The sequence below is a fragment of the Bubalus kerabau genome, chromosome 9 (assembly GCF_029407905.1).
Source record: "Bubalus kerabau isolate K-KA32 ecotype Philippines breed swamp buffalo chromosome 9, PCC_UOA_SB_1v2, whole genome shotgun sequence".
NCBI lineage: Eukaryota > Metazoa > Chordata > Mammalia > Artiodactyla > Bovidae > Bubalus > Bubalus kerabau.
In genome coordinates, this window is record NC_073632.1 from 36,470,783 (window position 1) to 36,483,573 (window position 12,791).

A 12,791-nucleotide genomic window follows, 5' to 3' on the forward strand; every position below is an offset into this window, starting at 1 on the left:
GAGTCTCACTGGACTGGCCAAAGCCACAAAGGTTAGGTGTGATACCATGAGGAGAAGACCCAGGCCTTTGGCTACGTGTTGCAGTGTTCCCTTCTCTCCATCATGCTGGCATTTGCCTTATTAATCTCAATTACATTTGCTCTCTTCATTAACCCTTCAAAACATTCTCTTCGTGTGGTTGCAAAATGTTGTGCATTTACACTGAGGGTTATAGTTTTTGCACTCAAAGCCAACCAATGTCCCCCCTTACCAAAAGGCTTCCTGGACTCCCCTAAAAAGTAGTAGCCATGGCTCCTGTGATGCTCTCGAGCACTCCTGCAGCATTTTTTATACTGCCCTCCCTCCTTGTGATCCTGTGAATTCTTCTGAAACTAGGACTGTGCTGGATTCATTTGACATCTCTGATACCCAAGACTGTTTTTGGGACACAGTAGTAGTACTTAATATTTGTTGACTGTAATGGCTTCCCTGGTGGCTCAGCTGGTAAAGAATCTGCCTGCAATGTGGGAGACCTGGGTTTGATCCCCAGGTTAGGAAGATCCCCTGGGGAAGGGAATGGCAATCTACTCCAGTATTCTTGCCTGAAGAATTCCATGGACAGAGGAGCCTGGAGGGCTACAGTCCATGGGGTCGCAAAGAGTGGGGCGTGACTGAGCAACTACCATACACACACACACACACACACACACACACACACACACACACACACAGAGACAGAGAGAGAAAATGGCTCTTCAGAGCTGAACAGTGTCCAAATAAGAGCAACTAAAGTGATGCCAAGGAAAAAAATGATGCAAGAAGACAGACTAAAATGATGATGGCTCTGTCATCCAGAGATTTGTTGGAGTTTGAAAAAAGGCACAGTTGGCTCTGCTAAGATGAAGAATCAGGAAGGCAACTGAGATGATGGTGTCACTGCTGGAACAGGCTGCCCCACCTGGCAAGAACCTCAGTCCCCCAGTGACCTTCCTGCTTCTTTTTATTCAGGATGGAGAACTGGAGTCAGAAAAGAAAAAGCTCTCTTTCCGACAGCTGGACAGGAAGTAGGAAAGCTCAGTCACAGAGTGCTTTCTACACTCTGGGAAGCCTACCCACAGTCAACGCTAGAAGAACTGGTTTCATAGGTGTCACAGGTTCCTGATGTGGCAGTCAGCTGATGTGATGGAAATGGAGCTGAGCTGGGGGTAGAAATCCAAGTGTTGATCCAAGACTTGCCCATGGCCTTGGGCAAAGCTCTGGGCCTCATGTTCCTGCTCTGTGAGATGAGAGGTTTGAACTAGATGGTTTCCTATAGTACTTTCTCATGTAGAAATTCTTTAGTATAGGGAGTAAGCACTTGGATTTACTAATGCAGCTATACAACCAAGGGAAAGAAGACTGTAAATCTGGGTAGTGACTGCAAATGCAGACATCTAATCTCATCCTTTTCACTCCTGTAACTTGATCTAGACTAGTTGAAGCACATATCCATAATGATATTCCCTCATCCACACACAGCAAGCACAGACAAAAGTTTTATGAATAAAAAATTAGAGATACAGTAAGGCTATAAAGCAGCAGTTTGCAAATATCAAAATCAGTGTGGCAACTTTCAAAAAACAAGCTCTGATGCCTTGCACCAGATCTACCAAATCAGAATGTTTAAGATGGAACCCTGGGTATGTTTTTTTACAAGGCTTTCATGTGCCTTTGGTGATCAACTAATTTGGGGCTCATTTACAAAGGAAAAATAGTGTTTTTCAAAAGGTAGCCTGTAGGTCATTTTCATGTAAATTATCTAAGATGCTTGGCAAAAAAATCTAGGAAGATGGCCCCAAATCTGCATTTTAACAATTCTTTCAGTGATTTTACAAATAGCTTACATATGCTGACAAATGAAATAATCATACAGGCAAGACCTCAAAGTCTGCTGAACAATATAGTGAAGACAGGAAGTTCTGACTGCAAGAGAGGTCCACTCATCATTATTATTTCTATCGTATTTCATCATCTCGTTTACTCCCATAAAAAACTGTGATACGAGCACTTTTACCCTCATTTTACTGACAAACTGAAGCAATAGAGAGTTCATGTAATTTCTCCAAAACCATGAGATTCATAAATGGATACAGGAGAACTGAAAAATAATGCCACATAGCTAAAGAACAGCCTATACTGCTATAGAATTAAAGAGTTCAGTACAACCTTTTAATTAAATCATCTGCTGAGATCTTATCTGAGGAAGCAAGTTAGCAATATGCCTCAGTTCCTGTTGGCTGGCTTTATTACCTACATCACAAATGTTTACGTCATTAAAAATAATCATAGATTAGCCAAGATGTAAGGACTAGTAGCTAATAAACAACAATTTAAGGGATGCCCTCAAATCCTAAAATGATCCAAGGTAGTCATCACTTCTAGTCAACAACCTTTGAAACAAATATTAGCTGATGAGAAGCACAGAAATATGCTGTGCAGGGTCTCGCCCACTTGGTGAGGAGCCCAGTCACCTCCAGATCTTAATTATCTGACTCTGCTTCATTAATCTATCTTTATACCATGGACCCTAGACTGTATGCCTTTCAACATGCTAGAACAGGACTACATTAGACTCGAAATATCTTTCAGGGAATACAATATAAAATGCTATTACTACAAACACATTTTTTTAGGACAAAACTCTCTGCCCCCATTGATTCATCTCAATTTGTCTAATAAAATATGTTTGTGAAAAGATGTGCTTGTCTTGATCTCTTGCTACACTGAAGTAGAAAGGATCTCCCAGATTCCCCATTCCTGCGTTGACAAGGACTTGGTATCGCACAACAGAAGGTATTTCATAAATATGATGAAACCAAATGGATCATAGGTATTACGAGCTCTAACTTTGATTTTTTAAAAACAATTCACTAAAATCATTAATGGAAAAGACAAAGTTGTCCAAAACCATACAATTTTTAACAGAATTCAAATTCTTCCCCTTTCCTCTGTTTATATCCTACTCTTTCTCTCTTCCTTTCACATTGATGTTACAGCCTTTCTAAAATATGTGAACACACAGATATTTTCACAAAGGGGAAAAGTAAGAAAAATGACATTAAGAAAGAGAAATTGCAAAAATAATAATTAAACATTCAGTAGTTGTTGATAGATTTGTTGAAGGTTTTCTGACTGAGGATTTGTTTTCCTTAAAGGATGACGTTTGTGTGTGCTTTGCTCCCATTCAAATTTTGCATGCCAACTCAGATTGTATCACTATATCTTGTCAAATGTTTTACTGAAGGAGCCATTTCTTCCACAAAATCAGTATCTAATTTCCTAAGTAAAGAAGAAAAAAATACTTACAAATATCTGATTAAAATATGCTGCTATTTCTAAGACAGATGTAGGAAGAAACTCTGACAAACCCTTTTTCCTGTAAATAAAAAAAAAAAAGACTATGAAAAACCAAATAAGGTGAAAATCCATTTAGATCATCAAATTTCAGTCATTTTGTCCTTTTTCAACTTAAAACGGGTAAACATCATGACTTGTTTGACTTTCTTGAGAAAAGCAGAATCTCCAATTCTACAACAAAATTTTCTATTAAAAGTCAAAAGGGTTCATTTCAAATAACAAGTGTTAGTACCCAGGATTGCCAGCTACAAAGTGCAATTATACTACAACAGTGCAATTAGGGATTAATGTCAAGCTGAGAAAGTCATCACGTAGGCTCCCTCCACTGCGCTCTAAATCACTCTAGTCTATCTCTACTGTTGAACCTATCACCTATATTGTTAATTTCTGATTAGTGCCTGCCTTCCCATCCCCCACCTCACACAAGTTTCTTAAAGCCTTTTGAGGGCACAGACTGTGATTCATTCACCTTGCACATGGTAGGAGGGATGCAATAAATATCAGTTGAATGTCAAGGTCTGTGAGGTGCTTTTCAGACTCAGAGCTGCTTGAACGCATACTTATCACTGAGGAAGAATTTTAAACCCCACAGCAGACATCTTTCGATTGCGTTCCTCTACTCAGCCTCCTATATGATTTTCTCTGTTCCTCTCACTGTGTATCTGAAACTGTTTTCCTTCAAATGAGTCCTATTTGTTCAGATGAGATAAAGGGAACTGAGAAGAGGAAGAGAAAAATAAACGAACAAATGATCATATGGGAAGTAGTAACAAAGCAAAAATTTTACAAGCTTCAAAATTTATATAATATAATGCAAATATGCACCCCAAAAGAGCAAGATTAAGAAAAATACTTTTGTAGTCCTAATTTTTCAAACATTTGTTTATGGCTCTCAGAAAAGATCTAGTAGAAACTTCAAATAGGAACCCAGTTTAAAATCAGGTAAAAAGCTTAACACTGTTATTCTTTAAAAAGCATAACACTGTTATGTCTTTAAATGTATATTTAATAAATCCCTATAATTTTATGCTTTTTCCAGGATTAAATTTTGTTTTTATTTTATGAATTTCCACCTATCTCTTCCTATTTCACTAGAATCAAAAGAAAGAAAGACTGACAGTTATTTTTCCCTCTTCACTTCTTTGCAGCTTATGCTATATTCAAATATATTCATGCAACGGACTTTAAAAATATCCATATGAATTTTTGATTCTTCACAGACATCAAAATTCAGATTTATGGGTGATATGCTAAACACAAATACACTAAAGATTAAGAGACTGAGAGACTCTCTACTTATCCTTTAAACTATCAATTATCAACACTACCAACAAAAGAAAAGTAATTTCTGAAAAGGCTTTAAGAACAGTGGCATGCCTTTAACATCACCAACAAATTGTTTTGAGCACACATCTCCTATATATGAAAATTCATGTTTATAAATTATAAGTACCACTCTTCTAATGAAAAACATAATTTGTTATATTATCATTGACATGTATGTTAAATACATTAACAGAAATTTAAATCAAATAAGAATACTGTAAATATAACTTAAGTGTTCTACTAAGTTCTTCCTGAACTTCCAGGTTGGATGCAGAATTTAGAAGACCTTGCTACTATATACAAGATCTAATTTCCTCTCCATTATCTCTCCTGTAACTACAGTTTAATCTAGGGAAAACCTGGTGATATACATATAACTACTAAGAGATTCCCAAGGGAAAAAGGCCAGTGGTTTCAGCAAAGGTTATTACAAGCTTTTCAAGAGGAGCAAATCAAGATGTGGGTGGATCAGCAGAAATTCATCATATTAGTATACATGCACATGCAGGGTTGTGAATTAGCATAGATCTTGCAAATCAGCTAATTCAGTGATTTTCAAACTATTTTAAAATATTTCTTTCCCAAATGAACTCTTCAGCAGGTGGCCAATATGTTAAGACAGACACAAACAGAATGGCTGTGGCTAAAACAGCTTCAGTCTCTACCCACTCTGTCTTCTTCCACCTCAACTCTCCCTCCACAAATGTAGTTTGCAAATTACTTGACAACACTGCCATCTTAGAGATAAAGCTACCATGCTGAAGAGGGAATGAATAGCTGTTATAAGACAATGAAATAGATAAAGCAGCTGAATGACTGACCCTGGACTCTGGACTGTCTTCCTTGTAGATGTCCCTGCCTTGTTTTCATGGACTGGCTTCCCTGCACAACCCCAGCAGATCTCATTTGCAAATATAATTTTTAAAGTATGATCTGGTAAGATTTAAGGTACTCTTTGCTTCTAGGGTTTGATAAAATAACAAATACTTATCCTTTTCTTTTAAATCTATACGAACTTGAAAGTTTTCATGACTTGAGCAGTCAGGCATGTCAGTATGCAAACTCTGCATAAAGAAGGATCCTGATCACTTCATATAGATCTAACACTGCACTTATACAGCTTGGCTTCACATACCTCACCCTACCTAGCCCTGGACCTGATCTGACAATTTCTCCAAAAAAATGAAATACAAATATAAAGATGATGCCTGCTTAGTTATATTAAATAAATGTCTGCCTCTATCATCGGAGAAGGCAATGGCACCCACTCCAGTACTCTTGCCTGGAAACTCCCATGGACGGAGGAGCCTGGTGGGCTGCAGTCCATGGGGTCGCAAAGAGTCGAACACGACTGAGCGACTTCACTTTGACTTTTCACTTTCATGCATTGGAGAAGGAAATGGCAACCCACCCCAGTGTTCTTGCCTGGAGAATCCCAGGGACGGGGGAGCCTGGTGGGCTGCGGTCTATGGGGTTGCACAGAGTCGGACACGACTGAAGCGACTTAGCAGCAGCAGCAGCAGCCTCTATCATACCGAGGATTGTAGGACTGAAGATGAGGTTGTTTGAGAACAAATAAGCAACTAGAGAACTCTATGAGGTAATACTTAGTCAATGGTTGCACTGAGCTGTTTTACAATTTCAATGAGCTACTAAATCTACTGATAGCTGCTTCAAGGGGCATTAGTTTCTACTTTTGTTTTGTTTTTAAAGGCAAATCATAGTTCTAAAATGTATAAAGGCCTGAACATTCAAAATGTCAGATGAGGGGATGGAAGGGAGGGAATATATGTATACATATAGCAAATTCACATTATTGTACAGCAGAAACTAACACAACATTATAAAGCAATTATACTCCAATTAAAATAATTTTCTTAAATAAAAAAAAATATATATCAGGTGAACTTTATCTGCTTCCTAAAAAAAAAAAAAAAAAACTGACCACTTCAACTGCAAGACCCAGTTTTGAAAGGCTGTTTTCTGACGATGCAGTTAATCTCTCAAGCATTATAAAGATGAAAATAAACATCAAAAGATGAATCAATGTGACATGAGAGAGTATGGACATTCATGAGGATGTTTTCTATCCACAGAACTCAAATGAACTAGCTTAGGAAAACAAATGACTCTATATGCCTGACACAGAGTAGGCACCCGACACGTGTTTACTGCATAAACAAAGAATGAATGAATGAAAGTTGAAAACAGATCAAAGCAGGTAGAATAAGGCCAGATTATCAAGAGTTCTGAAACAGACTTTATGCTATGGGCTACTAAACTGAGGTTTAACAACAAAAATGGCTCTTTAAAAGAAAAATGAGTGCGTTGATAGTAAGCAAACAGTAAATCCAGCTGTAAGACTCTAGAAGTAATCTTGGCATTGGCAATAAAGTCCCACCAAAAGGGGAGACAATAAAACTGGATTAAGGAAAGTGTAGCAGAGGCTTCTGCTTGGGTTCTCAATAGCTCTTCTGCTCTTCTTTAAAAAATACAAAGTTCAGCTGGGTACATAGCTAAGGACCCCATTACCAAGCCTCCCATGCTGCTAGATGCCACCATGTAACTGGATTTTGTTACTGAAACATGAGCTATGAGCATAAGTGATGTATGAGTTTCTAGGTTATACCATAAAGAGAGGGGAGTGTGGCCCTTCCCTTCTCTTTTTCCTTTTTTGAAAACTTGATACCATCTGTATGGTGAGCCATCATTCACCACGTGGACAAGGACACCACCCTGGGGATGACAAAGCAACAAGATGTAAGTAGCCCGTATCCCTAACATGTCAAGCCATTACACCATGTCTGTACCATCTACCTGGGCTGTAATAAGACAGAACTAAACCTATACTACGTTTAAAGAAAGTGAAGTCACTCAGTTGCGTCCGACTCTTTGCGACCCCATGCCTACCAGGCTCCTCCATCCATGGGATTTTCCAGGTGAGATTACTGGAGTGGGGTGCCATTTCCTTTTCCAGGGGATCTTCCCAACCCAGGGATAGAAGCCAGGTCTCCCACATTGTAGGCAGACACTTTACCATCTGAGCCACACTATGTTTAATCCACTATTATTTCAGGACTTTATTATAACTGTCAAACCAATATTTTAACTAATTCAGATGAATAAAAAATATTTTGAAGTAGAAAAATCCACAGAATGTGGTGATAGGCCAAAGTGAATGAAGGAGGGCAACAAGTTGAAACAATTGCAAGGTTTTATGTTTAGGGAACTGGATCACAGAATCACTAACAAAATAACATACGAGAAGGAGAGCTAGTAAGTTTAGATGCTGGCAATATTGCCAAGGGGACGGCAGAGTAAGTAACTGGAACTATGGGCCTGGCGCTCAGACAAGAGGAGAAAATTAAAAACGGAAATTTCAGCAATTTTGTATCGTATATAGAGTTGAAAAGATGAGAACTGATAGAATCTCAGACTAAAGAGATCAGTGTGTGTGTAAATGAATAATAGTGTGTTCTCACAAGAGGCAGGAGGGAGAAGCAGTAAGCGGCAATTAATAAGAGAAGGGTAATCAAAACCACAATGAGGTACCATTTCACGCCAGTCAGAATGGCTGCGATCCAAAAGTCTACAAGTAATAAATGCTGGAGAGGGTGTGGAGAAAAGGGAACCCTCTTACACTGTTGGTGGGAATGCAAACTAGTACAGCCACTATGGAGAACAGTGTGGAGAGTCCTTAAAAAACTGGAAACAGAACTGCCATATGACCCAGCAATCCCACTGCTGGGCCTACACACCAAGGAAACCAGAATTGAAAGAGACACGTGTACCCCAGTGTTCATCGCAGCACTGTTTATACTAGCCAGGACATGGACGCAACCTAGATGTCCATCAGCAGATGAATGGATAAGAAAGCTGTGGTACATATACACAATGGAGTATTACTCAGCCATTACACAGAATACATTTGAATCCGTTCTAATGAGGTGGATGAAACTGGAGCCTATTATACAGAGTGAAGTAAGCCAGAAAGAAAAACACCAATACAGTATAATAACGCATATATATGGAAAAAGTGTGGTCAGAGCGGGCTAAGGCTGGGAGAGAGTCTGACACTAACAACAGTATAACGCTAAGCACGTGAGCTTTGGAGCCAGGCTGGCTCTAGAACATAACCATAAATGGGCCACTTTAATACAACTTTTCTTATGCATAATGGGAAAATTCTTTCTGGGGCTATTGGTAGTTCTCCTCCATTCTTCCATGGAGGAAGATAATAAAGCTGTTAATAAAGCTAGTGGATGCGATGGAATTCATGGAATTCCAGTAGAACTATTCAAAACCCTAAAGGATGATGCCATCAAGGTGTTGCATTAAATGTCAGCAAATCTGAAAGACCCAGTAGTGGCCACAGGACCGGAAAAGGTCAATCCTCATCCCAATTCCCAAGAAGAGTAGTACGAAAGAATGTGCTAACCATCAGAAAACTGCACTCATCTCCCACGCTAGTAAGGTCAAGCTTAAAATCTTGCATGCTAAGCCTCAGCATTATGTGAACCAAGGACTTCCAGATGTCCAAGATGGATTTAGAAAAGAAAGAGGAACCAGAGATCAAATTGCCTACATCTGCTGGATCATAGAGAAAGCTAGAGAATTCCAAAAAAAACATCTACCTCTGTTTCATTGACTACACCAAAGCCTTTGACTGTGTGGATCATAATAAATACTGTGGAAAGCTGTTAAAGAGATGGGAATACCAGATCACCATACCTGTCTCCTGAGAAACCTGTATGCAGGTCAAGAAGCAACAGTCAGAACACCGTATGGAACAACCGACTGGTTCAAGATTGAGAAAGGAGTACGGCAGGGCTGTCTGCTGTCACCGTTTGTCTAATTTATATGCTGAGCACATCATGAGAAATGCTGGGCTGGATGAGTTACAAGCTGGAATCAAGATAGGTGGGAGAAACATCAACAGCTTCAGATATGTGGATGATACCACTCTAATGGCAGAAAGCAAAGAAGAGCTAAATAGCCTCTTGATGAGGGTGAAGGAGGAGAGTTAAAGAGCTGGCTTAAAACTAAACATTAAAAAAACTAAGATCATGGCATTCAGCGCCATTACTTTATGGCAAATAGAAGGGAAAAAAGTGGAAGTAGTGACAGATTTCCTCTTCTTGGGCTCTAAAATCACTATGGTGGGTGACTGCAGTTATGAAATCAGAAGATGTTTGCTTCTTGGCAGGAAAGCTATGACAAACCTAGACAGTGTGTTGAAAAGCAGAAATATTGCTCTGCCAACAAAGGTCCATATAGTCAAGGCTAGGGTCTTCCCAGTGGTCATGTATGGTTGTGAGAGCTGGACCATAAAGAAGGCTGAGAGCTTAAGAATTCATATTTTTGAACTGTGGTGTTGGAGAAGACTCTTGAGAGTCCCTTGGACAGCAAGGAGATCAAAACCAGTTAATCTAAAGGGAAATCAACCCTGAATATTCATTAAAAGGACTGATGCTAAAGCTGAAACTCCAGTGTTTTGGTCATCTGAAGCAAACAGCTGACTCACTGGAAAAGTCCATGATGATGGGAAAGACTGAGGACAGAAGCAGAAGAGGGAGTCAGAGGATGAGATGGGTGGATGGCATCACTGATTCAATGGACATGAATTTCAGCAAACTTTGGGAGATGGTGAGAGACAGAGAGGCCTGGCGTGCTAGTCTGTGAGGTCAGTCTGGGAGACAGAACAACAACAAATGTAAATATAGAACTTTTGCTCACAGAGTGTTCTGAAGATTGAGACAATGTCTTAGTATAAACACCTTAATAAACAATAGCCATTATTATTAGGATGTTCTTTGCAGCAAAGGAGAAAGTGCACTTTAGAAGGTTAATGAGTAGTACAAGATCACAAATCATTACTTTATTGGGGGCAAAGGAGTATAAACTCAGCTTCATCCAAAACCCAATTGTCAATTACCAACACAGAACCAAAAAAGAGCTGTGAAAATTTCAAACACACTTGGGTATTTTTTTCATTAATAAAATTGATTTATAGCCAACTTTTTTTTATCCCTTCCTCCTGACTTCCATTTCCTTTCAAAACTAACTCTGTATGAATTCCTGTGTGGTTTTGATCCCATTATTTCCTGGGCCAAAGGTTTCCCTCTTTAATCTACTTTGCCCTAATATTCTTAATCATGGCTATTTCTTCTTCCTACCATCTAGGAAAAACACAGGTAGAAAAAAAAAATGTATTAGAAAAATCTTATTCTGAGGCATATATCTTTGTTAACTATTTGATAAGCTTCAGATTTAGGTGCTTCTACCTAAATAAAACACTGATTGTTAGTTTTAGATTTCAGAATAGCATGAAGAAAACATCTGAAGTAGTATTTTGAGATAAATTCATTCTTAACAGGTCTTTGAAAGAGTTATTCTTGGAAACTATCTCTAAGAATTATCTCTGAAGAGCAAACCAGCCAAAACTTCAAACTCAGTTCATCAGTAAAGAGGCTTAGGCTGAAATGCTCATCTCTGGTTTTCAAATTCACCTTCACTAAGAGAGGCAGCCTAGCCTTGTTTCTCTTTCTCGTTGTTGTCATCACCATTTTGAGGATTTTTTTTTTTAATCCAGGTATATAGGTCAACTAGAAAAACCCATCGCTTTTCTAATTCATAATCTGTCTAGAATTGGAGAGCCATTTAGAGCAGGCCACTGCATTAAACTGTACAGACCGCACTTCATGACTGCAGCCCAATACTCACAGTTGGATTTTAAAACGTTAACATCATTAAAGTACAAAAGTATAATAAAGGAAAGTCTTAATACACTTTTCTACAAAGATGTATTTTTCCCCAGAGTGTTGCTTAGTAGACATACTAAATTCTTTACATTCAGTTCAGTTCAGTTCAGTCAAAAGGCAGAGGAACCAGAGATCAAATTGCCAACATCTGATGGATCATGGAAAAAGCAAGAGTGTTCCAGAAAAACATCTATTTCTGCTTTATTGACTATGCCAAAGCCTTTGACTGTGTGGATCACAATAAACTGTGGAAAATTCTGAAAGAGAAGGGAATACCAGACCACCTGACCTGCCTCTTGAGAAACCTATATGCAGGTCAGGAAGCAACAGTTAGAACTGGACATGGAACAACAGACTGGTTCAAATAGGAAAAGGAGTATATCAAGGCTATATATTGTTACCCTGCTTATTTAACTTATATGCAGAGTACATCATGAGAAACTCTGGGCTGGAAGAAGCAAAAGCTGGAATCAAGATTGCTGGGAGAAATCTCAATAACCTCAGATATGCAGATGACACCACCCTTATGGCAGAAAGTGAAGAGGAACTAAAAAGCCTCTTGATAAAAGTGAAAGAGGAAAATGAAAAAGTTGGCTTAAAGCTCAACATTCAGAAAACGAAGATCATGGCATCCAGTCCCATCACTTCATGGGAAATAGATGGGGAAACAGTGGAAACAGTGTCAGATTTTATTTTGGGGGGCTCCAAAATCACTGTAGATGGTGACTGCAGCCATGAAATTAAAAGACACTTACTTCTTGAAAGGAAAGTTCTGACCAACCTAGATAGCATATTCAAAAGCAGAGACATTACTTTGCCAACAAAGGTCTGTATAGTCAAGGCTATAATTTTTCCAGTGGTCATGTATGATTTGAGAGTTGGACTGTGAAGAAAACTGAGCACCAGAGAATTGATGCTTTTGAACTGTGATGTTGGAGAAGACTCTTGAGAGTCCCATGGACTACAAGGAGATCCAACCAGTCCATTCTAAAGGAGATCAGTCCTGGGTGTTCTTTGGAAGGAATGATGCTAAAGCTGAAACTCCAATACTGTGGCCACCTCATGCGAAGAGTTGATTCATTGGAAAAGACTCTGATGCTGGGAGGGATTGGGGGCAGGAGGAGAAGGGGACGACAGAGGATGAGATGGCTGGATGGCATTGTGGACTCGATGGACGTGAGTTTGAGTGAACTCCAGGAGCTGGTGATGGACAGGGAGGCCTGGTGTGCTAAATATATTTATTATTTAAAAGATGAATTAACTTATTTAAATATGCTTCACTTTAAGACATTACATACAAGGCAAGAAGATTATGGACAGAAGAAAAAA

The 12,791-nt window shown here is 39.0% G+C and overlaps 1 protein-coding gene across 13 annotated transcripts in view; it reads right to left on the reverse strand.

Annotated features, from left to right (window-relative positions):
- PKIB (cAMP-dependent protein kinase inhibitor beta) overlaps positions 1–12,791 on the reverse strand; it is a 120,907-nt gene that overhangs the window by 45,674 nt on the left and 62,442 nt on the right. For 7 of the 13 annotated variants that reach the window (XM_055535029.1, XM_055535034.1, XM_055535031.1 and 4 more), the window contains one exon: positions 3,325–3,394. The exons of 4 other annotated variants lie outside the window; for them this stretch is intronic. Coding sequence is in view for 2 of the 9 variants with exons in the window: in XM_055535040.1 (XP_055391015.1) it covers positions 3,325–3,394 (70 nt within the window). In the remaining 7 variants the exon portion in view is untranslated. Of the gene's footprint in view, positions 1–3,324; positions 3,395–3,844; positions 4,078–12,791 lie in introns of those variants that run through there. 2 more of the 13 variants (XM_055535033.1, XM_055535026.1) reach the window with 2 other exon arrangements.